Below are 27,576 nucleotides of genomic sequence, written 5' to 3'. Positions count from 1 at the left end.
ACTTGGTCAAGCGTTTCGTCCTGAGAAGTGGAGGTGAGCAAAGCATCGCTTACTTTGCCTGAGCAGTGCTGGGTCTTGGTTGCACTTTGTTTACCTGCAGGCCTGTGGCAGGCAGGAATGACGTTGCGGCTGCAGCACTCAAAAGCTGGTGGTATATCTGCCCGAGAAAGACCACGAGAGCAGCGTGTGCTGGAAGGTCTGTAGCGAACGCAGCAGAGTGAGCAGCACAGAAAGTAAATCAATCCCAGGCTGTAGCCTTGCAACCAGAGCTCACATGCAGCAGCCTGGAGCATCTGGACTCTCCTGCTGCGCGCTGTCAGAGTGATCCATCGTGTGTAATGTCAGTCTGCTCAGATCACACCTTTGTTTTGCTAAGTAGTCATCCCTCCTCCTCCTCCTCACCTCACGCACTCCCCACTGGGGAGAGAAGTGCAAAGAAAACTGGCAGATTCTGGGCAGAGCTATTTCATCACACCCCAGGTCTGCCTGACCACGCCTTTGCTGTGGTTGGTGCTTGTCAGAGGAAAGATAGCAGGGAAAGTAAGTCCAAGTCAGGAAGCGAGTATCAATCTGGGAAAGAAGTAGAGCTGTCATTTCACATGACTCACCTTTTCCAAAGAAAGGGGCACAGGCCACATGGCCAGGGCAGCGCACTCAGGCAAGCCTTTCCCACCTTGCCTCCCAGCCCCACCTACAGGGACCCTCCTCGGTTGCCATTCACAGCCCCTCTGTTCTCTGGACAGGACACCAACAGCTACGTTCCCAAAGACCGCTGCTGGCCGAACGACTTGTCACAACCAGCCTCCTTCTGCCGGATTGCTGCACGTGTGCGTGGACAAGCTCACCAGTTCCCTTTCACGGCCGGTCACAGACCGGCTTTACTCTACAGGATAATGCAAGGCAGATTTAAGCCCTGCTACCTACAAGCTCAGATGAAAATTGTTACTGGACAACACAAAGCAGAAAAGCAAGAAAAGTCACTTTTGAGCATAAGATCCCCCTTTCATTTGCTTGATCTCAAGAGCATCTAATACAGGAGGGCAGTTCAAGGAGAGAGGGAAGGAGCCAGTTTATTCCTCCACAAGGGCCTCTAGCTGACTGAGAGCTTCTGAAATAGCACTCTCGCTTTGTGATGTCTCAGGTCCCCCCACTCTTCCTTACAAAGATCCTGTTGCACCGGTCAAGACATCACAGGTCTCGCACGCATGAACACCAAGCAATGCAGGCTGACGCGGCTCGCACGGACCTCTGGCAAAGACCGGGAATGACGAAAAGGTTTTGCTTTTTCTCACATTTTCTGAAAGTGTGAGAAGTGATGGGATTAACAGGGATGATTCAGATGCTGCAAGAATCCTTCCTGTTCACAGGGACCCACACTCGGGGTGCAGCTAAACCCAGCGGGCTATTCTATCATTATTTTAGGCCAACAAGATATCCACATTATGCCCAAACTCAAAAACTTCCCCTTCCCCTGCTCCCAGCTGTACGATAGACACCATGGCAGAAACACTATGGGGAAGACTCGAGTGCTGGTACTTGTTCTGAGGGAGCCTTCGTCCTGTAGCTACACTCACACCTTGAGCTGCCACGCGTTACTGCGTTCAGCTGCAGAGACCGATCAACTTGTGCTGCTGCCTCCCTGCTGTAATTCAGAATATACCCAGCACAACTTTCCTGAGGGCATGGAGAAGCCCAGATCCATGCTGCTGTCACGCAGTACATGTTGGATAGGCTGCGCTAGGAGCTGCGCTCTTTCTTCCTTTAAGTCTTCCTCCAATTACGCCAGCTAATAGCTATGTTCATTGGAACTAAGGTGCATTGATACATATTATTAGCGATACTATGGTTTCTCTCTCCAACAGTAATTGCTGGGGCTTCAAACATCCTGCTCAGCCAAGCCAGGCCAAGTTTCACTTCAATCAAACCACACAGATATTTTGACTTTGTCTAGAACTTTTATTTCAAGGAGTAGAATTGTTTTGAGCATATTCACAAGAATAAATATAAAATTACTCTTCAGAATAAGAAGATGAGTTCTTATAAAAATATATCTCTATCCCACAGAACCACTTAGGTGGGGTTCTCATTAGGAAATATTATTTAATAAAAAAATAAAACACTGAAAATAAAATGCTTGACCTATACTGATTGGATCACCAAACAACTGAAATTTTTAAAAGCATATAAATATTGTAAATATGGTTAATAAAAATAACATTTAAATAGATGGGAAGCCACTGAGTCCATCCAGATGAACAGAACACTGTAGGAAGCCGCCGTTTCTTCTACAGGGCACCAACTTCCTTATATTCGCTGGCGTTCGTTTGTCTCTTCTTGCTTCGGTACCTGGAAGTAGAGAAGAGAAGTGTGAGTTCTGGAAAGCCAGTTGTTCCAAATGGCTTTTTGGGGAGTGAAGGGAAGGGGGGATGAAGGAAGAAAAAAAATGCTGTATGACCTCCTCATGTTTGTTTTAAATGTCTAGCAGCTAGGCTCTGTCTGTGCTTATTTCCAGGTCTGAGATAACTTGCATGCAGAGTCTCATTTCTCAACTCTTCACTGAAGATTTCACATCTGCATTAAAGTCTTGCTGCTGGTACTAGGTTTGTCTTTGAGAAATCCTGTTGGATCCTTCCCTGCAATAGGGCTGAGTACCCTAACCAACTAGGCCATCTTCTGTTTGAGATGACGCGCCATCGAGTCTTCGGGTAGGAAAGAGGAATTACAGTGGTTACCATCTAGCTATCAGATCTGTGAAGCCGAGCTCTCCCTCTGGGGGTTGTTTCACCTTCTTGGCTCTCTGACAGCTGCTTACGATTAGTTATGAGCCTGAACAATGATTCCTGCTGCTTGTGGGTCTGTTACTGGAGAAGACTACTGTCCTCCATGGTAAAGCTGATGAGGCAATACTCGTGATATCATAGTCACCACAATAACACGGCAGATAAACAAAATAGCTGGTATTAATCCAGCTGCTCTCCAGTTCCTGCTGACTGGGGAAACGGCATTACCAAGAAAAGGAACTAGAATTTTCCTGTTCCCTGTCTGCTCTCTCCTTTACCTCAACACACCCTCTAAGACAGACGTGAACTCACCTATACAGTCCTCCGTCAGGGTTAAAAGGCAGCTCAGGGTACTGTGGCCTAGCCTGCAATTTGGGTTATGCTACACAGTCAGCATACTTGCTTTTTTGAACACTTCACTAAGCGCAGGCTAGCAGGTCTGTACATCAAACTATCTCCACGCAGTCAAGTGAGTGGAGGTATCCCAGTCTAACCTGGAGGTGGGCATCTTACTATGCATACCATCAGTGGACATCTTACTATGCATACAGCTGACTCGCTTTCCTGAGCCATGAGGAAAATCTTTCTTACCTTCTGCAGATGTAGTAGCTTGCAATAGAGATGGCGATGAGGAAAAGCAGAACTACGATAACTGTCAGTGCCACATACTCCTTACTGAGGGGTTGTCTGACGAGTTCTGAATGCACACATCGGACACCAGAGAAGCCTACGTCACACCTGAGGATAAGAGACACAGAATTAGAGACATCGCCGTGGGGTTACACTTTAGTGGTCCACAAAGCATGCTATACTGCTGGCCTGCTGTTTCCTCAGAGACAAGCAATTTGAACTGATGTAACTCAAGCCCATGTGGTCCTAGAAACGGTTGCAAATTCTTCAAGTAAACGAGGAATACCCTTAAAAATGCCTAGAGGGTCTTTATTTTGTGGGCTGGATCAAAGGAGAGACCTTGCTGCTTTGCCTGAGGTCTGGATCTCACACTACTGTAAACACAGATGAACAAGGAAGCACATCAGAATGAGTGTTCCAAGTTTAAGTTGGATCGGTGCCTAATTTCAGGTGTCTACGACTCTCACCCAGGTTTCACTGGAGCCAGCACATGTGCTTAACACTTGCTTAAATGCAGCTGAGGTGTATTATAGATAGACTGCTCCTCTTTAAGTTCTTGTGAGCATTTAAATACTTTGCTGGATTGGTGTTCCAGTGAAGCATCAACAGCAGCGAGATCAAAGGCCACGTACGGTTCATCTCAAAGCACACCTCAGGGAGGTCTGCACGACGCACTGCGCCCTGTCCGTACCTGCAATAGTGCTCATCCAAGTCCACTATGTACACGCACTGTCCGTGGAAGCAGTAGTCCTTCATTTCAGGCTTGCATCTAGTTATCCCAACTTGAGCCACACGCGGACTGTTCTCTGTCTGGACTGCAAGGAGATTTTGTTAGCATCTCATCAGCCTCATTTTCCCTTTGTAGTTCCCACACAACATGCAAGCTTTACAAGTTCGACTAATCGTCTCGCTACCAAGAGACCTCCAATGCAGCAGGCATTAAAGCAGGCGAGCCTTCTGAACAGGGAGAGGATTTTCCCAGGCAAGAGTTCTACTGACTTTTCCTTCGGGAGTTCCACATCAGCTATTTCTGCTTTTACAGCAGAGTTTGCACCTCAGACAGAACTCTTCTGCTGAAGAAGCAATATTAAAGGAAATGCAGGCTAAAAAATGGTTCTCATTCAACAACACTGAGCACTTTGCAGGATGTTGGCAATGTTGCTCAACAGAAAAATGATTTCCAAGGGCACCTCAGTGAGGCCACCAGCCCAAGGAAGATGGGAACCGAAGACCTGTTATTTACAGTGCGCGCTGCGCAGTACACTTACTTAGTGCTGTTGTGCAGTTCTCCATGTCACCAGGCCCACATAATGGGATCACTGTTGTGCCCAGGACTGCCTGCAATAGGTAACCTATAAGAGAATACAAATAAGAGTCAAAACTAGATGCTCTTCAAGTACAGTTAAGTATTTCAGCCAGTGTACTCATTAAGTTAATACAAGAAGAACAGAAGCTTTTTATCTTAGTAAGAAAAGCCCAGTGTTGTACGCTGAAAAAATATAGGTCTGAGAGATCTGCTGCCTTTATCATATAAGGCATCCCAAAGAAACATCTCTGAAATACAAGCTTTTAAAGTAGAACAGAGATCAAACAGGAACTCGGTGGCTGTGACCACCTCTCACCCACACTCTGCGTGACACTGGGCAGGAACAGGCTTGGAGAGATTACACAGGAGAGGCAGAAATTAGGCCAACTCTGATTATGCTAGGTTTCTGACTAGTCTGGCATGGCACCTGTGCAAGGGACACAGCCAGGGTTCCACAATTAGGCATGACAATCCAGCATTCATCGCAGAAGGAGTTCTTTTGGTGATCAAAATCAAGATGTCCTTGAGTCACAACAGTCCAGGGGGAGAGAATCTCCTAGGACTCAGCAACTCAGTGCACCTGGTGACTCAGCACACCAGGTCAGTGCTGAGCCAGGCTCAGTGCCGAGCCAGGCTCAGCGCCCCACCACTGGCTTCAGAGACCACGTACTGCTCGAGGCAGGCTTAACACAAAAGCTGCTCTTGAGCAGCAAAGAGCTTCCTCAGCGGTCTACTTGCTGTAACCAGCCTGAAAGGCTGGACAGTTCCTGCACTAATACCCGCTCTGGTGTTGGAGTTTTTCAGTTAACAGCCCACTTGCAAAGACAGCTAACACGAGACACCAAACCCTCTTCATCTGGTCACTGGGTTGGAGAGGTTACTGACCCCTTCACAGACCCTGGGCCAGTGTTACTTATCTCAGCAGAACCCCAGAAGAAAACGAGTACATCCCTGTCCTTCCTTCACCATCCACACAAAAGAAAACTGCAGCTCAGCAGGTTTGATGTGGGTACCAGACATAACAGGAGACTGCACCAGGCAGGCCGAGGAGGTCGGCTACTGGGGTGGTGGCTGCATTTCCTGGGGGAGCAAGGGCACTCCTTCCCTTCTCTCAGAGATTCAGCTTACAAAGCATTTTGACATCTTTCGGGCTATATAGTGCTGCAGAGGCACAGCTTTCAGGTATTCTACTAGTTAAATGAACATTCCCAAACAGGATGTGAAGGTCAACACAAGTACTTGTAGCTTCATGGCTAGCCCACGAGGAACAGTCAATGTTTGCCCCAGCTGGCCATGAAATCCACTTGGCTAACACTCCTGCTGTGGTCACAAACTAACCTGCTCACGAACTGCTTAGTCATCAGCCCCATTCCACAGAAGTCTCTAATTTGTGTCTTTGGGCTGTTTGCCTCTATTAACTGGTCAGGTCATGCATGTCTAATGGAGGAAGTGTGCCTTCATAATTTCTTGATCACTCTAATTCAACTCCAGTTATTAGAAAGTTTCATTACATCTCAGAGTTAAACCTAGTAGTGATTTATGCATTTCCTGCAGCTCATCTATTTCTGAGTGATTAGCAGGCTTCCTTTAAGCTTTATTCCAGCTAGATACAAGAACAGCAGGGATATCCATCTCAGAGGGACAGGGGGTTTTTTGCGTCCCTTTAAAAACACCATTCCTTCTCCTTACCTCCCTCTCCACGGCATTCCTTGCAAAGCTAATAAGCCAGGTTTCCACCAAGCTTTAGAAGAAGGGACAAAGACTAGGTCCGCCAAAGTGAGAGCCACGGTAACAGACCAATGATGCCAGCATCTTGACTTGTACAGGACGCTAAGCTGGAGACATCTGCGCCTGCTAGCATGACTCAGCAGGACCTGCGTTTCACTCCAAGGGGGCAGGACCAGCAAGTTTACTTTCAGGGTGGTTTTTTTTTTTTTTTTTAAACAGTACTGTGCTCACTATAGATTTCATCAGGAGAAGCAGTTTAACATTTCTGTGAGGCCAATTTGAGTCACCGCGACAGAAAGTTTAAGTGTTTGAAGGATGACGCCATCAGCTGACAGATGGTGGCAGCTCAGTTACTGCTAGAACAGGAGGCTTTGAGCTTCAGCCAGGGACCCAGTGTCCCAAATCACGCTGGGAAAAGAAGATTTACCAAGTCACTCCTTCTTCCGAGGAACTAGAGTGACATATCAGGAGTGCTCCATAGACTAAGCTGCTCCCTTGGCAGGGAGCAGCTGTGGCACAGGACAGCTCTGTCCCACTAAGTATACACTATGTCATTGCAAGAAGGGATGCTGAAATCCTGAGACTAGTGAGAGTTAGTGACATGAGGCTCCCTCCTGTTCCCCACATACTGCTGCTATCATCTCTGTGTGACGTGCTATGGCAAGATTTGGTCTGGGGGCCACGTGACAGTCAAGGCAAAATATGCTAGAGGTACCTGAGATATCCACTTCTCTCGTACTTACTTAAGTAGATGGATTAAGCCGGCTGGCAATCTCTTTTAGCCTACATATTTCTGTTTCAGCTTGTATACATCCTTGATCTGAGCATAATCTGAGCAATTGCTTTTTAATCTAAAGCTCCCAGTTCGAGAGTTACCAGAACCTGGCTTTTGCATTTGAGAAACTCAAACCTAGGTACATGAAAGAGACAGGTCAGCTCTTCTCTTGGCTCCAGAAGGAGGCACCGCTTTCCAGCTAGAGGAAAGGCCAAAACTCAAGACACCTGTGAGGGACAAATTAAAAATAACCTCCTCCTCCAACACCGGACAAAGGCTTGCTCCATTGCAGCCACGCACAACAACCGATAGCCTCCTCCACCTGACTGCAGACACACAGGCCGGAAAGGCTGGAGTGCAGGCGTGGATATTTGCTGACACCCAGCAGTATTTTCTGCATTCGGGCAAAGTTCTTCCTGCTCCGCGCTGTTATATTTTGCCCTTTCCCCCATGCACATATTTCTCCTCTGACATCAATGGGAGGGGGATCCTGCGGGAGGATAAGGGATCCACGCACCGCAATGGCAAAGGAGAGCCTTTCCCAGAATAATTATCAGATTATGTATAGCAAACACAGGACCTGGGAGAGGTAGTTGTATTTTTTTTTTTCTTCGCTGTTCACTAAGCAAATACTCTACAGGGTACAAGATAACAGTAATGAGATGGTGGATATTCACGTGTGCTCGCAGGAACACGAGCGCTACGCTTATTGCTACACCACTAGCATGCCCGCACAATACCGTCTGGTATCGCAGGTATTCCTGTAAGGTTAACACGGACAGCAGTGGCTATTACTGGAACAGGAATAATGCTGCTGTTGACTCGTCCTTCCATGAAGGATGAAAGGAAAATGAGGGACAGAGACTGGCTGCCTTCGCTTCCTGCAGCCTTCATCAGAGACGACATGCAAAGGCTAATTATCAGTTCATCCACTGAAAGCCAGCTATAGTTTCCAGTTATAGGGTGACTGCTAAGGATGAAGGATGCATATACAGGATACACGTAACGGAGAACTAGTCTCTTTACAAGATTTACACCCATTTTAAAGGCGAAATGTCAGGTTTCTGAGAGGTCAATCATCATCTGAGTTGGCTTTGCCTGTCACCAAGATCACTGGTCTTGTTCATCTGAAGACGACCCCATGATGCTACTTCATATTTGGCATCTCTGTGGTCTCTCTGCCACAGTGATAGCGCCCACTCTTTTCACGTGGGTTGCACTTTCAAACCAATGCCAAGCGCAGAGGGGTCCAGGTGACACAAACCTGGAGGATCTCAGCCCATTTTAACTCTAGAGACAGATCAAGGTGGATCCCCATCACCTGATTTTGGACACCCAGAGCACGTCTGACTGTCTAAGGCCTTCCTTGTGTAGACTAAGCAGGAAACATGGAAGTTAACCAGTCCATCCTATTGGCTTTGTGAGCATCGATACTACCACCATTTAACTCTAGTGGTTAGAGTGGAGATACTTCCATATCTCTCTGCTGCTAGCTTCCCTAGCTAGCCACAGAAGTTTGCAGGCCATCTCAGACAAAGCAAACACCGCTGGCAATAAAGGCTAGGTGCGTGGTTGTGTTTTAGATGAGGGTCACAGAAACGTAGAGCTGGCCAGAAAAGCCTTGCAAACAGCTTACTCTTATTCAAGATTTGGCTGTGCAACTCTATCCCTTGCTCACATCAACCACAGCATCTCTAGAGTTCAGGTTATCCATACAGGCTGAGCATTTTTTCCTGGGAAAGGGGAAGCGGTCATTCGAGGTAATTTTAACCACCTCAGACAGAGCACACCTCCCCATCCTTGAACTCAGGATACATCATCTGGCTTCTTCTTGATGTTTTGGGTAGGAGGTACCTAGTGCCTAGTTGCCTGACCATGCCCATCAAGGCAGGTGCCCAACACTCCTCTTCCTAAGATGAGACATACAAGATGTACGGGTTGCTCTTCTCACCCATGTGAAAGGAGATGCTATCAGCCCTTTCCACCCCTCATCCCCCTGTGGTCTATGTACGTTTGGCCTATTGTCTAAATGGAGGCACCAGATGTGATGGTATGAGAGAGACAGGCTCAAGTAAATTACCCTTAGGGCAACTGGACAGAAGTGTCTATACATGTTTCTGGGAAGTAGCATCCAGCTTTCCCCATCTCACGTTTTGTATCCATGACTTCAGAACTGCTGACTCAAAGTCACGGATGCCCAGGGCCAGGCCAGAGCAGCTCTAAGGCAGCCCTGGAAACACCAGCCTGTACGGGAAGACTATCACTCCAAAATTGCTATAGGCCCACACGATCATCTTCCACATTGTGCCAAGACTTACCCTTAAGCAGAGACAACTCAGATCATCATGTATTATGTGCATCCAGTCATCTCAGTACCGTTTCCACCCCTGTGGAGACCTACACACCAGTGATCTTATTCACATGCTCCCCCTGTGCCTGGGCCACTCTGCTTTCTACCGCATGCGTGGGGGCAGAGGTCCCTATGCCACAGAAGAAGCAGAAATCCACTACTGCTTCCAGACAGACAGATCAGCCACTGACATTTTCCACATCTCCAGACTCAGCGACCTTTATGTTCAGCCCACTTGCTGATGGCCAGACAAATGTGATGCGGGAAAACATAAGGTCAGCAGCTCCTGAAACTGTCCAGTGAGTCCGGAGATGCGAGGCCTGCCTTCCTCACTGAGCGGGCATTACAGCGGCTGCAAGGAGACCAGTGCCAAGGCTCCTGCAGTAACTCACGGAAAAGGTAGGGCCCGGCCTCAGTTCCATCACTGCCACATCACCATGTGGCTGGCACAACACCGTGGCTCCTCAGGGGTGAGCGACGGCTCTCTCCCACCACTGCCTTTCTGCTGCGCAGCTGCCAAGCCCACGACAGCCAGACTATGAAGCTGACAATGACTGTCACTTCAGTTAGGCTTCGGCCATTCAGCAGGGAACCTCTTAAAGTCTGGCACAACGCCAGCTACAGACAGTCTTCCCAGCTTCTGCCAGTGGCACTGAGTTCTGCTTACGCTACTGACCTGGAAGGGAAAGGCAGTAAAGCGCTCGTACCACTTGTTATGATGCCACCTAGCTATGACTAATCTATTCCTTGACTATTAGATTTTGTGCCTGCCCCGGAAATAAATAAATCTGTACACAAATCCATGAAGACATACCAGTTCCTTTCAGTGCCAGTTTTGTGCAAAGCATGGCTAAGTCACAGACTACAAGATGTTTTAGCCTGCTGTCCTAGCAAGTAAGATGCTGCGCAGCAGCTGATCCATAAGCTATTATGGAAATACCTGGCCAAGATGAAAGACAGAAATTCATGCTGCAGTGGGCTTAGCAGACGAGGGAACATCTGCCCCAAAAGAGAATTCTTAGGAACTGAGCTTCCCCCTCAACTGTGACCCTGAGACCAACATCGTGAGTGTGAGAATACGCTTTGTCATTAAAGCAGCGTGCGAGTGCACCAGGTCTTGGTCCTGCCTCAAACGTTTGCTGCTCACACAGTTCAAGTCACCTCACAGGTCAGCTCTCTGCAGTCATTGCCTGTCACTGCCAGCACCCAGCGGAGGTGCGTGGCAAGGGTGAATTGTTGCTTCACAGCGCACCCAGGCTCCAGGACTCTTGATGCTCTAAGGATACACGTGTTCACTTTGGACTTTCAGGTAGCTTATGTCATGCAACAGAGTAACACACTCCCAGTGAGGAGGTGGAGAAGTGTCAAGCAGAGGGAGGCCACAACCTGTTTTGTTACCATAAGGAAGTCTCTGCTGCCATGGGGATTCACCTGCTGAGCTCACCCAGAGCATGGCCTGGGTGAATGCAGCAGGACCAGACTGCAAACAAGATGAGACAAGGTGAAAGAGAATAGATCGCATTGCCTTTTTTTAAGGACATGGTCTAGTAGTGGACTCGGCAATGGTAGGTTTACAGTTGGACTCGATGATCTTAAAGGCCCTTTTCAACCTAAAAGATTCTGTGATTCTATGCCTTCAGCAGACTGCGCTGCGAGGAGAATCGGGGAGGAGAGGAACGAACATCCACCTTCGCCCAGTCACAGGGCACACCTGGGCATCGCACAAGCAATGGAACGTCCCATAACAACACACCACAGAGTAAGACCTGCGTGCTCCGCTTCTCAACTCATGCAGCCGCCCAGGTACACCCATCCCTGCCCGTGACTCCACCTCGGAGAAGAAACGCGGTGGCTTCCCACGAAGGCAAGCTAAGCTTTCCGTTTTGCCAGAGAGCACCCAGCAGCAAGAGAACGGCCCAGCCCCGCGGCGCAGCGCCCGCTCCCCCGCCGGCCCCGCCAGCCCCTGCCCCGGGGGCAGAGGAGCCGCCCGCCCGCCGGAGCGGGGCGCAGCGCCCTGCCACGGCCCCCGGCCCGCGGGGCACGGCGGCGGCACTCACCGAGGAAGAGCAGCAGGCTGCGGGCCCGCAGGCAGCCGGCGTCCATCGCCCTCGCGTCGCCGGGAGGAGAGAAGACGAGAGAAGAGGAGAGGAGAGGAGAGGAGGAAAGGGAGAAAGAGGAGCCAGCCGGCTGCGGCGGAGCGGCGGCGGTGGTGTGGGTGCCGGCCGCGCCGCCCCGGACCTTTATGGGCCGGCGGGAGAGGCGGGGCGCCGCTCGCCGGTGATGAAACCCCGGCAGGGCTCGGGGCAGGTGCCCGGCCTCGGCCTCCTCGCTTCCTGCCCCGCCGCCCCCGGCGGGCCCTGCCGTGCCGCCCCCGCGGGCAGGGGCGGGCGCCCTCCCCGGCCCCCTGCGCCCGGCGGCGAGGCCCCGACGGCGGGCAGGAGGGTGCGCCCCGGCCCGGCTGCGCCCGCCCTCCGGCCGGGAGGGGAGGGCAGGCCCGGCCGGACACGGTCATGCCCGACCCCTCCGGGCCTTCGCTGCAGTCCGCATACATTTGATTTTGCAAATAGTACGGGGGATCGTAAAAGTACCGGTCCCCTCTGAGCTATCTGGCCAAAGCACCGATGGCCGGCACTGCCCTGGGCAGCGGAAGGCCCGGGCTGACTGCAGAGCCTCGGTACCGCTGCCTTCTGCTTGCCCTCAACTCCTCCGTGCGAGGCATAACCATGTGAGACTTGGCCGGTGCAGCGCGGCCCCCGAGCTGCCCCCTCAGGGGCTGGGCTCTGCCTGCGCACAAAGGACGGCTGGGCCACTGCACTGCCGCGAATGGTGCCTGCGTGTAAACCAAGGTTAGGAACACACCTCGGGGCAGACAGCCAGAAACCAGCTGCCTTCCCTAATCTCCCATCTCCTGGCATTTTTGAAATGACCCTCAGCACACATGTGCTGCTGCCAGACAGCCTCGACGCTAGGGGCAGAAATGGTCTATTAAGTTGCAACAGAGCCCACAGGAATGCCAGCACCTCACCCAGCACCTGAACAGGCCACGACCGTCTCGAGGCCAGTGGGTGCATAAGCCGCACTGCTCCTCCAGCCCTTGGCCTCCTCGCAGGGCAGCAGCACAGGCAGTTCGTGTTACAAACACATCTTTCCGTTACTTTAGACAGCAGTCGACTAGTTACAGCTACTTTTTAAAAACATTTCTTTCATGCATCGTGTTGAAGCCCACACACGCTGTTGCTCAGTCAGGCAAGGCCTCATTCCGCACTTCGGTCCTATCATCACATAGCTGAGGCATACCTCATCCCCAAACTCCTACTGTACACATTTGCCTAAAGTATAAAATGTGTTTTTTCTAAACAAGCTGCTCAGCCACAGTGGTTATTTCTTTTCCTTTTAAAGCAAAAAACTTCTTCCTCTGCCTTACCTCTTCCCATCGTCAAAAAAGGCAAGGTGATACCCAATTTATTGCAGAACTGATAAGCCTATCCCACAATGTAAGGAATTTGAGTATTGATAGTGAGGTGCAGTTTAATAGCTGATGACTCACGTATTCATAGTTTCTCCATTTTATAAGCGGTTATTGATACAAGAGAGTTAATTGTACAAGATACTGCAGAATACAATATACTACATCTCCATGTTCAGATTGCAATTGTAAGTAATAAATACATTACTTCAGGGAGCTGGAATAGATCTGGTACTTACAAATCTTACTCCTTATTTTGGGAGCGTTTTCTTAGGTCTACAGAAGCGTGGAGATGCTGAAATGAAACAAGGCGATGTGTTACTATAGAATTGTATGTCAGCACCATTTATTAATTATGCAAACGGTATGAGAGTTGGCCAGATAAATGTGATAAAGATCCTTGTGAAAGTAGCTTTCTGAAGTTGGTCCTCCACAAGTGTGGGGCATGATATAGCCGCAATCTTTTCCCGAGTCCCTTTCTTCCCCCCTCTAGCATTAGGGTCATGGCTTACCCCCATACAATCAGTATACCACTTTAAGATTAGCAGATGGTAGCTTTTTTTGATGCCACATGACTGTTTCTGTTGCTTCTTTAATTTGGGTTGATCCCCCTTATTAAGGATTTTATTGTCTGGTCTTTCAGGGATCATAATGAGTAAAGGAAGGAATTGCAACGATTAGTAAAGCATTTCTGTGTGTGGGCATACAGATGCCTTAAAAAGCAGCATCACTGTAGAACTTCCACTTTATAATTAATTTTGCCCTTAAATTCCTGCATGATTTATCCTCTGAAAAAGAGCATTTAATTATAGTCTTGTACCGGTATCCAGATACCAAGTAACGCTGACACAACTGGAGCAATTCATTGGAATTTCCTCTTTCAGATTTGAATGTATGGAAAACAAGTATCATACGCATGTCTTTGTTTCATCCTTCTGTAATGTTCTTTGTCTCACGGTATGTGATTCCACATCTGGCATCCCCGCTTGTGGCTTTCACCATCCTCTCCTCCACGTGGAGGCTGCCTCTTTGAATAAGGTTGATACACACCTCCAGAGCCAATTTTCCAAGAGGCTATTCATACTGAGTAGTGCCTTCCTGCACCGATAGGTTCATTGTAAGGTAGATGCATTGCATCCCACAGATCTAAGTACTGAGTGACATGTCTGTACAACACGGAGAGGTAGCACTGATTGGGCAACAGAGCATCACGGGTGCCTTTCAGCTAGTGGCCTCCATTTCAGCTGGGGTGAACTGGCACACCCAAGTCGAGTCAATGGTGGATTTATGCCACTTGGCATCAGACCGGCGAGTAGCCCCCCAGAATGCTTTGACATTTCAGGATTTTCTTCTTTACAAAGTGTAACAAGTATACGAGGAAATACTTTAAGAACTTGTGCAAAATACTTACTTGCTTTTATTACCTTGCGTGGCTTAATAACCATCTTTGAAGAAAACCTCTATTTACAAAGTACATAGGCTCAACTCAAGTTCATGTTGTGCTTAATCCTCTTTCGATGTCACAGGTATTCACCTCTCTCCTTTTTGGACAGAGCAGAAGATTCATAGCAGTGATTATTTCAAGGGTATGGATTGAGCTTTGTCTATTAGTTTATCTGTCACCGATGACACAGAGGATTTTCTATGGATTCTACCCTTTTCAACTTAGAGAGGAAAAAACATAGGTTAAGTGTACATTTTTCTGTGCTTGAAAATACTTTCCCTCATGGTGATTTGCTGTAGAAGAATACATGTGTTTGTAGCAATGAACTGCCACTTTAGGGATGTGTTTTTACATAACTAAAACCATACAGGACAAGTGACTATACTACTTACTTCAGCTGCTTTCTGTAAGACTTGCATCCAGTTTTACGCACTGCTGCTGTGGGGATGGATCTGCATTGTTTTTGTCTGTCGAGAATAAGACCTATTTGCCAAATCAACATTTTTTTGTTAGAAAGCAATTTTGAAATTGGAAGAAAATCATATCTAGTCTTGCACTGAAACACTTGGCACTGTTACACACACAAAGTAACAGAGAGCAGCATTTTCATAAATTTTTGGGAAAAACTGGCCAGCATTTTTGAAAACAGCACGAGTGCACACGTCAGTATGCGTGTAAGACAAATTTTTATATACAGCAAGCTTTCATTGAACAGCATGAGAGATCCTCGAGAAATACACTCAAAAGATCAGACAGCTAATTGGAGTGCAGCTCACTTGACAGCATTTTCATTTGAACTACAGAAGATTAGTATTAAGTATGAGAATCATAAGTGCTAAAAAGCATGGGGCTCACATGTGAGCACAAATGCCCTAAGAAGGGAATACATGTAACTGGGATGCATAGATGAGATAGGCTAGAGGAAACTGAGTAAGGACAACCCTTGAGCCAAACTTACTCCATACAAAGGTCAGTCTCAGACCTGCCATGTATGGGAGGGATGAAGTAGGTCAAATGTTCTTAAACAACCAGGCTTTCCTATAAACTATGAGTTCAAAACGCTGCCCCCAAGGCTGAAAGTGGCTGATGCCTCTTCCTGTAAATGCAGGGTGAGGTCAAAGCTACTGGACAACACAGATGTTTTGCTGTTTTAAAAAAAACAATCCCCCAGATTCACTGATTTCTTAGCCAACTTCTTGGGTCAGCATTAACTAGCAATTTAAAAAAGAAAAAATAACCCCAAACCAAGCAGCTAATTCCCATCCACCTCAATGCGCCTCAGAAGATGGAGATGAAAAGGCAGACATATCTGCCAGTTCGTGCTGGATTGCTCCCTACAGGGCAGTTTTTGAAGCTTCATTCTTCTGGCTTGTATGGCATTTCCATTACTCTCCCCTGGGCAACTCCTGAATGGCTCAACACATCTCACTGGCAGGAAGAGCTTCATAATGCTCAGCTGTTGTTTTCCCTTTCCTAATTACAGCTCAGTGCTCCATGCTAAGTGATTTCTTAGCCTCCAAGGGGTTTGTAGCTTTTTTCGTTTCTGGAGTCTTTTCATGGCTTCTGCCTTTACTTGCTGCTAAACAAAGCTGCGCAAGCATTTTACTTGTACCCTTATAAAGGGTATTATCAAAACAAGTCATAGAATAGAATCATTTAGGTTGGAAAAGACCTTTAAGATCATCAAGTCCAACCATTAACCTAGCACTGCCAAGTCCACCACTAAGCCATGTCCCTAAGCACCACATCTACACGTCTTTTAAATACCTCCAGGGATGGGGACTCCACCACTGCCCTGGGCAGCTTGTTCCAGCGCTTGACAACCCTTTCGGTGAAGTAAAACTTCCTAATATCCAGTCTAAACCTCCCCTGGAGCAACTTGAGGCTGTTTCCTTTCATCCTGTGGCTTGTTACCTGGGAGAAGAGACCAACCCCACCTTGCTACAGCCTCCTTTCAGGTAGTTGTAGAGAGCGATAAGGTCTCCCCTCAGCCTCCTTTTCTCCAGACTAAACAACCCCAGTTCCCTCAGCCGCTCCCCATCAGCCTTGTGCTCCAGACCCTTCCCCAGCTCCGTTGCCCTTCTCTGGACACGCTCCAGCCCCTCCATGTCTCTCTTGGAGTGAGGGGCCCAAAACTGAACACAGCATTCGAGGTGCGGCCTCACCAGTGCCGAGTACAGGGGCACGATCACTGCCCTGCTCCTGCTGGCCACGCTATTGCTGATACAAGCCAGGATGCCCTTGGCCTCCTTGGCCACCTGGGCACACTGCTGGCTCATGCTCAGCCGGCTGTCGACCAACACCCCCAGGTCCTTTTCCGCCGAGCAGCTTTCCAGACACTCTTCCCCAAGCCTGTAGCGATGCCTGGGGTTGCTGTGGCCCAAGTGCAGGACCCGGCCCTGAGCCTTGTTGAACCTCACACAGTTGACCTCGGCCCATCGATCCAGCCTGTGCAGGTCCCTCTGCAGAGCCTTCCTGCCCTCCCGCAGATCAACACTCCCGCACGACCTGGCGTCATCTGCAAACTGACCAAGGGTGCGCTCCATCCCCTTGTCCAGGTCATCGATGAAGACATTAAACAGACCTGGCCCCAGTACTGAGCCCTGGGGAACACCACGTGTGACCGGCCGCCAACTGGGTTTAACTCCGTCCACCGCCGCTCTTTGGGCCCGGCCATCCAGCCAGTTCTGTACCCAGCGAAGCGTACACCCGTCCAAGCCACGAGCAGCCAGTTTCTCCAGGAGAATGCTGTGGGAAACGGCGTCAAAGGCTTTGCTACAGTCCAGGTAGACAACTCCACAGCCTCTCCCTCATCCACTAAGCGGGTCACCTTGTCGTAGAAGGAGATCAGGTTGGTCAAGCAGGACCTGCCTTTCCTAAACCCCTGCTGACTGGGCCTGATCACCTGGTTGTCCCGTACGTGCCGCGTGATGGCACTCAAGATGATCCGCTCCGTCAGCTTCCCTGGCACCGAGGTCAGAGTGACAGGCCTGTAGTTCCCCGGGTCCTCCTTCTGGCCCTTCTCGTAGATGGGCGTCACATTTTCTAACCCCCAGTCAACTGGGACCTCCCCGGTTAGCCAGGACTGCTGATAAAGGATGGAAAGCGGCTTGGTGAGCGCTTCCGCCAGCTCCCTTGGTACCCTTGGGTGGATCCCGTCCGGCCCCGTAGACTTGTGAGTGTCTAAGTGGCGTAGCAGGTCACTGACCATTTCCCCTTGGATGATGGGGGCTTCGTTCTGCTCCCCGTCCCTGTCTTCCAGCTCAGGGGGCTGGGTACCCGGAGAACAACTGGTCTTACTATGAAAGCCTGAGGCAAAGAAGGCATTAAGTACCTCAGCCTTGTCCTCATCCTTTGCCGCTGTGTTTCCCCCTGCATCCAATAAAGGATGGAGATTCTCCTTAGCCCTCCTTTTGTTGCCAGTGTATTTATAGCATTTATTTTATTGTCTTTTACGGCAGTGGCCGGATTGAGTTCTAGTTGGGCTTTGGCCCTTCTAATTTTCTCCCTGCGTAACCTCGTGACATCTTTGTAGTCCTCCTGAGTGCCTGCCCCTTCTTCCAAAGGTCATAAACGCTCCTTTTTTTCCTGAGTTCCAGCCAAAGCTGGAATCAGCCAGGCCGGTGGTCTTCCCTGCCGGCTCGTCTTTCGGCACACGGGGACGGCCTGCTCCTGGGCCTCTCAATTTCCTTCTTGAAGAACGTCCAGCCTTCCTGGCCTCCTTTGCCCCTCGGGACTGCCTCCCGGGGGACTCTGTCAGCCAGGCTCCTAGGCAGGCCAAAGTCTGCCCTCCGGAAGTCCGAGGTGGCAGTTCTGCTGACCTCCCTCCTTACTTCTCCAAGAATTGAAAACTCTCTCCTTTCGTGATCGCTGTGCCCAAGACGGCCTCCAACCGTCACGTCGCCCACGAGTCCTTCTCTGCTCACGAACAAGAGGTCCAGCGGGCGCCTTCCCTCGTTGGCTCCCTCGCCAGCTGTGTCAGGAAGGCCTCTGCCACGCGCTCCAGCAACCTCCGAGCCTGTTTCCCCTCTGCCGTATTGTATTTCCAGCAGGCATCTGGTAAGTTGAAGTCCCCCGTGAGAACAAGGGCTAGCGCTTGTGAGGCTTCTCCCAGCTGCTTATAGAATATTTCGTCTGCCTCTTTGTCCCGGTTGGGTGGTCTGTAACAGACTCCCACCACGATACCTGCCTTGATGGCCTTCCCCCTGCTTCTTACCCATCAACACTCAACCCTGTCGTCACCATCGTCAAGCTCCAGACACTCAAAACACTCCCTAACGTACAGGGCTACCCCGCCGCCTCTCCCTCCTTGCCTATCCCTTCTGAAGAGTTTATAGCCATCCATTGCAGCGCTCCAGTTGTGCGAGTCACCCCACCGTGCTTCTGCGATGGCAACTATATCATAGTTTTCCTGCTGCGCAAGGGCTTCCAGCTCCTCCTGTCTGTGGCCCGTGCTGCGGGCATTCGTGTAGATGCACTTCAGTTGGGCTATTGATCCCGCTGCCTTTTTGGGGGGAGAAGCCCCGATTCCTACATGACCGTTCTCAGGCGCTTTCGTATTTTGTAACACATCCACAACCCTCGTGTCTTTGCTGCCTTGTGGATCTCCGTCCCCTACCTCCACCGAGACGGCAGACCCAAGGACCTCGCTAGCACGCCATCCCTCAAACATCGGCGTGCTGCCCTCAGGCTTCTCTCTAGCGAGCCTGGTTTTATCCCTTTCCCCCTTCAAATCTAGTTTAAAGCTCTTTCAGTGAGCCCTGCTGAGTCCTGTGCAAAGATCCTTTTCCCCCTTTGAGAGAGGTGTACCCTTTCTGTCCCGCCCATATCACTGCCCATATATCTAGTAATTGTTTCTCCTTCTCCTTGCTCCAAGTGATTTGTTAAGAATATGAGGAGGACCAAGGTGGAAAAAAAGTAGTTTTCCCCACAGCATGAGACAGGTTGCAAGCAAGCTGGGAGAAGAACACCAGCCCCTTACTTATCAGTCCTGTGTGCTGTTCTGTCCATCGGCACCTCTTTCGAGTTCATAAAGTCATCTCTTCAATGGTATTTTTCATTCTCCAGGAAGGTGAGAGTTAACCACTGAGAGACAAAACACATGCAAATATGAAGACTGCCCTTTCTGATGGTTCACCATGTGTACACATGGGTGCGGCGTTTAGACCCCTGACCAGTGGCCAATATAACTGAAATCATTATATGAAATAGTGTTCCTAGCAGCTCACCATGTGGCACATCCACTCGATAGCTCGGCCCTGAGAGTGACATCCATCTAGGGACAGTGAAACGACAGCAAGAACCACCACTGTGGGGATTGGCGTGACTCAGCAGGCACTCACCGGCTCCTGTCGGACTTTCACCACAGCAGTCAGTCCTGGCTATGGGCTCTCCACCGCTACCTTCCATCCCTCTCCTGTATATTCCATCTGGGCAGCTGGCGCTAGCATGGGGAAGGCAAAAGGAAGACACTCTGTATACGACTGCCACTGTCAGAGGGAGGGAAAGACCTGCCTTGGGCTGGAGCAGGGCCAGCCTCTAAGGCCTGCGCTAAAGCCTAAACAATACATGATGCACGCACGTGATCAGCAGAGCCCTCTGCCTCTCACCTGCTCTGTTTGGGAACCTTGGCAATCAGCCGAGCCGTTACGCAGGCTTCAGCTACAGTGGCTTCAATCCCTTCGGCAAGCATATTTCGCCCCTTTCACTGCTGCAGGGAGCGAGAGGATAAAAGCAGGGCAAGAGCAGAGGAAAGGCTGACTTGCGGGCTATTTCCCAGCTTCAGAGTTCCCGTGCTTGGCCTGCTGAATCGGAAGAAGCAGCACCGATTTGTGCCTCACCCTGTACTCCAGGTCCTGCACTGCCACCAGGACTTCAGCCATCTGCAGACTCCACATTTTGGCTGCAACTCAGTGGTAACTGTCACCTGCACACCAGCCATGCGCACGGGGAGTTGGAGAACCCTTCACACAAAGAATGTGTCATTAGGGATGATGGAGTAAACAGCAATTCACCTGAAACCAGCTTAGCCAGCACACGTTCCAGAAACCAAATCTAGGAAAGAGGCATGGGTCCACGGTGTATTTGTTTGGCCTGGTAACTAGCGCTAGGCATGGGAGCAGATGCACTTAGTGGAATTCCCCCATCCACTAGCATTATGGGACACTCCCATTACTGTTCTGATAATTACTGTTAATCATTACTATTACTGAAATGACCAAAAAAAAGGGCTGTCAGGATCGGGCCTTTATTGTGCTGGCTGTTGTCACGCAGAGGTGATGAGACAGCCTGCCCCAGGGAACCTATAAACACGGGTGCCCAATTCATCACTACAGTCATACTTCAAACTAGGACACTGTGGTCCGCAATGAAGCTCCCTCACAAGTCGAGCAAAAATAAGCCACGGCACTCCCTCCGGCTCGCATCAGCTTGGAGCCAGGCTGTTCATATCATGCTCTCTGTCTGCTGAGATGCAGCTAGAAGGGAAAGAAGCTGATCAGGAATACTTTGGGGTCACAACGCTCAACAAGATGTTCCCATTCTGTGTTCTCCCTGTCTGGTCCCTATCTGCTGTAAAACTCCACATTCTTTGATCTCCAGTGAATTTAGTACCACCACCTCCTGAGAGCCAACCGTTGAGTCACATGGTATGCGGAAACCTCTGGGGTTTGGTCTGGGAATGACCAAGACTATGTGAAATCATCTTCCAGTCACCTTCTCCTCCCATCCACGGTCTGAACATCACCTCAGGTATCCAAGCCTCCCTAGGCACCGTTCCTAGGTCACAGAATGAAGAAATGGATTAGCCAGCTTAGCCACAGACTGGATACCAACAGGGAGCCCCAGGGAAAGACTGCAGGCCTCTGTGGGGCTGAGAAGGGCAGAGATAGCTCCAGCACAGGTGGAAACCATCTGCCTGCAAGATTGATTTTTCCTCCCACATATGCAGGTCTGGCTGCTATCAGGCACCGGGAAAGGAGACAGACCCCAGTTTTCTGGTCAGAGCTTCCCCAACCCATCTCGGGAGTGCAGCCTAGATGCCTCCCTGACTAAAAAGCAAAACGAAACGTGTTCAGACCCTGCATGTTTCTCTGCTCTCTCAGCAAGGAGTTGTGGGTTTGGCCAAGGGGAGGCAAAAGCCTAGGCCTACCCCCGGGAACTCCTCCCTACCTCTCCACCCATGGGTAAGGAGGGTGCTGGTTGCCTGCTGTGTGCATGGGAGATGGGATGAGGAGAGGTATCTGCAAGTGGATGTCCTGGGGGAGAGGTGCCAGCAGCCGGTCGGCTGACTGTGACACTTCCATGGATAACAGCTCTGCGTGGTGCCTACACATCCACCCCCTCGTCCTCGTTCCTGCAGCTTGGTGTTATTTAAGAGATGCAGGAGATGTCCTTTACAACACTCAAGAGCGCATGCATGTAAATCAAGTGGGACAGGACAAAGGCCAGGGCTGGGTTTCATTAGATTGGTGTCGGTTATTAAATTAAGCACTAAGCTAAGGCTGGCAGTTCTTGATCAATGGTCCTCCAGCCGGGGGGGTCTTTGTCCATACATGAAGAAAAGGGCGATGGATAAGGGTCAATTAGCCAAAGCTGCCGAACACAAGTTAGGTCTCTGAATCTAGTTAAATTCCTCAATAACAACAGTCCCTCTACAGGACTTTCAAAGAAAATAAGCATCCCTGAAAACTACTTTTTATAAGAGTCCGAACAGAGGCTGCACATTAGATGCTCAGGATGAGACACTTTTGGCCACTGACTTGCAGTAAGCCTACAGCAGAGGTCACCCCTTCATACATAACACACTCACGTTCCAGCTCCACATCCAGGTTAATCTACCCTGCCCAAACCAAGCATGCAAGCAGCCTGACATCAACCAAAACTAAGACCCTTACGTTACCATAGGAGATGGCTTGTCTTAGGTGAAACATGCCAGACGCGAGCGCCCATGCAGAACACGGCCCCGCTCTTTTGTCCCCGTCCCGGCTTCTCGACCCTTCCCCCTGTTTTGTTCTTGTAACCTTCCCCTTTGTGAACCAGGAGAGAGATTTCCGGGAAGGGCTGCTGTACGCAAAGCTACCCATCTTTCCAAATCAACCACTTCAAAGGGCGCATAGGTTAACTAAACTAAAAAAGAAGTCTCAATGCAAGTCTCTTTTGCCTCTCTCCTAGACCATTCTTATGCAACGCGCTGCGCACTGCTGCACGCACGTGGTAACAGTGGGGCAACTTTGATTACCATGTCATATATCATCAGAGTTGCCGACTGCGTTGCAAATGTTGGAATCGTCTTCTACGTAGATCTAAATAACATGGGAGCCTTTGGGCAATAGCCTTCGATTGTTTACATGGTTTTCATAAACAGGATATTAACAATTTGTAAATATCCTGTTGGAAATCCCTCAGCTGTACTTGCAAGCTCACAATAGACCGGTTTGATATATGCCCATCTGCAGTAAGTCTCGCTCTACTAAAACCTCACTGGTAACATTGCACAATTGTTACTGACCACAACAATTGCCTCTAATTGTACGTACCAATGCTTCTACTTCATGGCTTCTACAAATTGTTTGTGGAGTTGGTACATCTTCAGAGCATTTGCTGGGGAACTATAAATCAAAGAAATAATACATTATTGCTGTCATAATTTTCCATAGGCTTATGCTGTGTAGTTCTCACTCAGGTAGAGAAAGCAAGGGAATTACATTGCTCCAAATTCTTGTTGCTACATCTTACCCAGAGGTAGGATTTTTTTTCCCCTTCATATAGACTTCCACTCCAGCTGAATGAAGAGGGTGACACACACGCGTACACACAGACACAAGCACACAGAAAAGTCTAAAATTTTCTTGGGAATTCCTTCAGTGTTGCAAAACAGAGGTCAATAATTAGATACCGGTCCATAATCCTGCAATTTTTCTGCAGTGAATCTCAAAATACCTTTCAAAAAGAAGTCGTAACATCAACCTCTCATGTTTTAGCAGTCCACCTCAGGACATATCCTCTCAGCAGGGTTAGAGAGAGGCCAAAAGTTCCTTCTAAGCTAAATACTGTAGTAAGAGCAACGCACGCCTACCTCGGTTGGCACATATTTAACCGACTCTAGGTAGCTAGCTCTGGGGGATGGAGGAGCTGCCTTCATGCAGAGGGAAGCTGCAGCTTGAAAGCTAACAGAAGAACAGTACTAAGAACCCTTGGTGTAGGAGAAGTAGAAGCACCAAGTTGTGTCATGCCTAATCCACATGTGAATAACCCACTACTGGGAGCGCACTGTTGCAAAGTAGTCTGACAGTACATCCTTAGCTCCGAAACAAGTGCCTTAAAGAACTGTAACTCCAGGCTACAACTGTGCTAGCACAAGGTCAGATGCCAATAAAGCATTCAAGAAATAATAGTTGACCCAACCTTAAATACTATTTGGGCAGATGAGGGAGTCCTCATAAGAGTGTATATTGTTTCTGTCTCCAAACATGTTGCATCTGAAGGAGATCTTGTCTCAGCTGCCTGGTGCCCTTTGAAGTTAAGAGCTCTTTCTAACCAAACCCCTGGGGTCTGCACACGACACAGATCCTAACACTGTCCCCATGGACTTGAATGCTTCTCTGAGTCAAGCTGGTTTCCCCCAGCTCCCACATCCCTATCTCTGTCATACCCTTGACCAGAAAACATATACAGCCTCCCATCCAAGATGCGACCTCCCCCACAGAGATACTCAGTCAAGCCGTGCACTGCAATAAAAGCTGCCTGTCCAAGCCAGCCCAGCTTACTGTCCTCGCTGAAGATGGTTCTGAAGGTAAAGAGGGCACAGCTTACTATCCTGGCCTCTTTAGAAGGGCCACGACAGCCCCTTAGCTATGTCTCTGTCCCTGAATTGTGGCTGTATTGTATCCCCCAGCCTTGCGGGCTCTTCTGTCGCAAAGCAGTCCCATTCCTCTAGTGGCATGTGCAGCATGTAGCAATCCTCGTTGGCTACTAGCTGGGCCCGCTCTAAAACCCAGCCTTTCTCTGCCCCTCGCTCCCAGCTGGATGCTGCATACCTCATCTCCCAGCCACGTCTCCTCTGCCACCAGCACATTCCCATCCTCTCCCATCTCCCAGTTCCCATCCCCTACAGCCATCACCCTCACTTGCTGCTTTCTCCGATCACAACCCTGAACACCAACTGGGTGGAACGGCAGTGCATAAAGCCAAGACTGCCTGGCACAAAATATACACTGGCACCTGGTGGTCCTGCAATGATTTTTCTTCCCAACAGTCCTCAGTATATATCAGAAAAAGGCACTGGACTTGCAAGTCTTGTTTATCCTGCACAAAACTCCAGGGAGACCGAGATAAGCTTTCCTATGTTTCATGACCTTCCCATTCTGCATCTCCTCCCCCCTGCACACACACTTGCCCCAGACTTTGGTAAAAAGGACATGAGTCATATGCTGTGTCACAAGCAAGAAAAATCTAGAACATGTCTCATTTCAGTCTGATTCCCAGAATAACCTCAATGGGGCTGGTGTCACCAAAACCTTCTTAGACAGGACCCCATTTTCTGCTCCTCTCCTCCTATGCCAGTCACTTGGGTGAAAGGAACGGGAGGGCAGGAGAGACCACTCCTGACGTACGCTGTGCCACTGAGAGCAGCCTTTGCTCTGGCTTCAAGAGCTGCCTTGGCTGTACCGATGTGGGGGCACAGACGACTCTCGTGTCATTCCTGCTGCCACCACAAGTGGGAAATGTTGGGCCTGTTTTTCACACCTCTAACCCATCATTAGCACCACCTGAGCACAGACAACCGCATTTGAAAACTGTGTTCGCTGTAAACGAAATGATCATACACTTATTCTTTAATTTAAAACAATGAGGAAAAGGCAGTGGTGTGAAGTCCTGACGTTACTTGTTCTAAGGTAAATCACTGTGTATTGCACTATGAACTCAGCTGGGCTTCAGATTGCTTTGCAGATAAAGCAGGAGGAAACTGTAACTTACACCCACTACAAGTGTATCGACAGCTAAGGAATGAGATAACTAAATGCCCTTGGGGAGATATGAGAGGCATTTAAAGCATAAAAATTGCTTACCTTTCCCTTACCAGGCAGGCAGATAAACAGAAATGCCTCTGTTCAATAGTGCCTGAAAGTCTGTTGCAAGCCCTCAAAAGCCAAGGAAGTTAAGGTGCAAGGATGTACAACCCCAATGACAGAACTTTCCCCATCAGCTCAAAAACAAGCAGCTCCGGAGAACTGCACGAGTTGGCAGAAATCATGGGCGAAGTGAGGGTGGGAGGGCAGAGGCTGGCACTTCTGTGCTGGACACAGAGGCCTGGGTGTCTCACAAGGGCATTCCCAGCTTACCAGGTGCTGTGCTGCATTCAGACTTTCAGTCACATGGCTGCTGGGATAGACACTGCTTACCACATGCTAAGAGAGGGTGGGAGCAATTTGCTTTACTGCTCTTGCCAAAAGCCTCTATTAGTATATGTTATGAAAGCTCCAGAGAGGCAAAACATTCCTAAAACCACTTTATTAAAATTAGTAACACCCGAAACTCCCCCCAGTTGTTTATGGATGGCAGGGCTGAAGGAGACAAGCAGCAAAAGCAAAAGAAGAGACAGAGAAGCCTTCGCTCTCTCTGCAGTGTAACAGGCCAGGGGAGTCACTGTACTATTTCAGCTGGCTGCTGAAATGCTGCCTGCTTCCCCCACAGTGCATGTTGAGGGCAAGACCCGTTTTCAATCTACAGATGCAAAGTGTTACTTAAGGACTAAGTATTGGTTTATGCACCTATGAACTACCTTCACAGTCTGTAATACTTTCATCCCCGTGGCATCCCTGTAGCTATTTTGGTACTTCTCCGATGGTAGCACTGAGGCACGCACAGCATCTGCAACTTACCAAATGCATGTGCAGAGGCAGACTTGTAGCTGTGTCTCCCGTGATCCAGGCTCCTGCCCTTCTCACAGGTAGCTTCCTCCGTGGACAGTGAGCCAGAGTAGCACTGGCTGCCTCCCAGACTCCTTTTCCTGATGCTGCAGCCTCGATCCATGCTGCAGGAGAAGGAAAATTTAAAGCTGACCAAGGAGAGAGATTTAGGAGCAGCAAAACTGTCAGGTCATTACATTCAAATGTGACGACCACTTTTGTCCCTTGGGCCTATTTACTCTGCCAATTGGGACATGTCAGATCTTGTGCATGGTAGTCTTGGCAAAGCAACCCATGCTTTTTTCCCTTTGCTCCTTCCTCACCCTTAGCACAGGCCAAATCAACTTTTAGCTCATGTCTTGTACCCAGGTAGCTTGCTGCTTTACAAAAGAGACAGGAGATTTAGGTCGACAGTTTGAGACGGACCCATGTTTGAGCTCAAGCTTCTGAAATAACAGGCCTCCTGAAGCAGATGCAAGCTTCTTTTGTACCATCCAATTTCTTGTGATATGTGGAAACCTTTGCTTGGATTTCTTTGGCAGTGACTGGCATTAAATCACATGGAATTGTTATTTTGTATTATTGCTATTAATAATCATTTTCGCATTCTGCATAGGACGATAAACCTGGGGGGAATTTAACGTGTGGTAAGGACTGGACTAAAGATTTCGTGCAGACTATCAAGACTGTGCAAGCCCCGATCTGCATCTTTTTGCATACAGATCTGCCACTGCACCACGGCAGAGCCCCCCACTCCAAACACTCATATGGGGCTCGGGAGGGACATGGCAGTGGGCACATGGGATCCAACTCTCCCCCACATTGCTGGGTTTGGTTTTTGTGTTTGGTTTTTGTTTTGTTTAGTCCCGTCATCCGTGTCCCCCCCCCCAAGTTCTTTCAAGAATAATGGGATGTTTTCTGCAGGGCTTTCTGCACGTCCTGATCTGCGTGAACCCCAGGTCTAGGTTAACAAAGATTATTTTTATGAGAAATAAAAGACAAACTTGCTGTTCAACATTACCAAAACACTTGAAATCTAAGTCAGAGCCTCAGCTCTGCATCAGCACAAGGTATGGCATGCACAGTGAAGTCAGATATTGTCTATTGTACACACAGGGCACCTTTGTCAACATTTGACTATGTATTTCCATGCCAACTAGACATTGATCGCAGAAAATACCATTTGGC

At 49.2% G+C, this 27,576-nt stretch overlaps 1 protein-coding gene across 13 annotated transcripts in view; it reads right to left on the bottom strand.

The window, feature by feature from the left end:
* Window positions 1-1,960: 1,960 nt before the first annotated feature.
* Window positions 1,961-27,576, bottom strand: part of LOC140651826 (bifunctional methylenetetrahydrofolate dehydrogenase/cyclohydrolase 2, mitochondrial-like) — an 86,392-nt gene continuing 60,776 nt past the window's right edge. For 8 of the 13 annotated variants that reach the window (XR_012042524.1, XR_012042525.1, XR_012042529.1 and 5 more), the window contains 9 exons: window positions 26,362-26,513; window positions 23,017-23,088; window positions 20,320-21,256; window positions 19,822-19,922; window positions 19,461-19,564; window positions 14,447-14,576; window positions 13,275-13,330; window positions 4,679-4,762; window positions 4,169-4,225 (listed from right to left, as the gene is read on the bottom strand). Coding sequence is in view for 1 of the 13 variants with exons in the window: in XM_072861807.1 (XP_072717908.1) it covers window positions 2,286-2,346; window positions 3,372-3,518; window positions 4,102-4,225; window positions 4,679-4,762 (416 nt within the window). In the remaining 12 variants the exon portion in view is untranslated. Of the gene's footprint in view, window positions 2,347-3,371; window positions 3,519-4,101; window positions 4,226-4,678; window positions 4,763-13,274; window positions 13,331-14,446; window positions 14,577-19,460; window positions 19,565-19,707; window positions 19,923-20,319; window positions 21,257-23,016; window positions 23,089-26,361; window positions 26,514-27,576 lie in introns of those variants that run through there. The other 5 variants (XR_012042527.1, XR_012042526.1, XR_012042528.1 and 2 more) reach the window with 5 other exon arrangements.

The sequence above is a fragment of the Ciconia boyciana genome, chromosome 5, assembly GCF_034638445.1.
Source record: "Ciconia boyciana chromosome 5, ASM3463844v1, whole genome shotgun sequence".
Classification (NCBI taxonomy): Eukaryota; Metazoa; Chordata; class Aves; order Ciconiiformes; family Ciconiidae; genus Ciconia; species Ciconia boyciana.
Note: the sequence above shows the minus strand (reverse complement) of the source record. Positions and strands in the feature narration are given on the sequence as shown.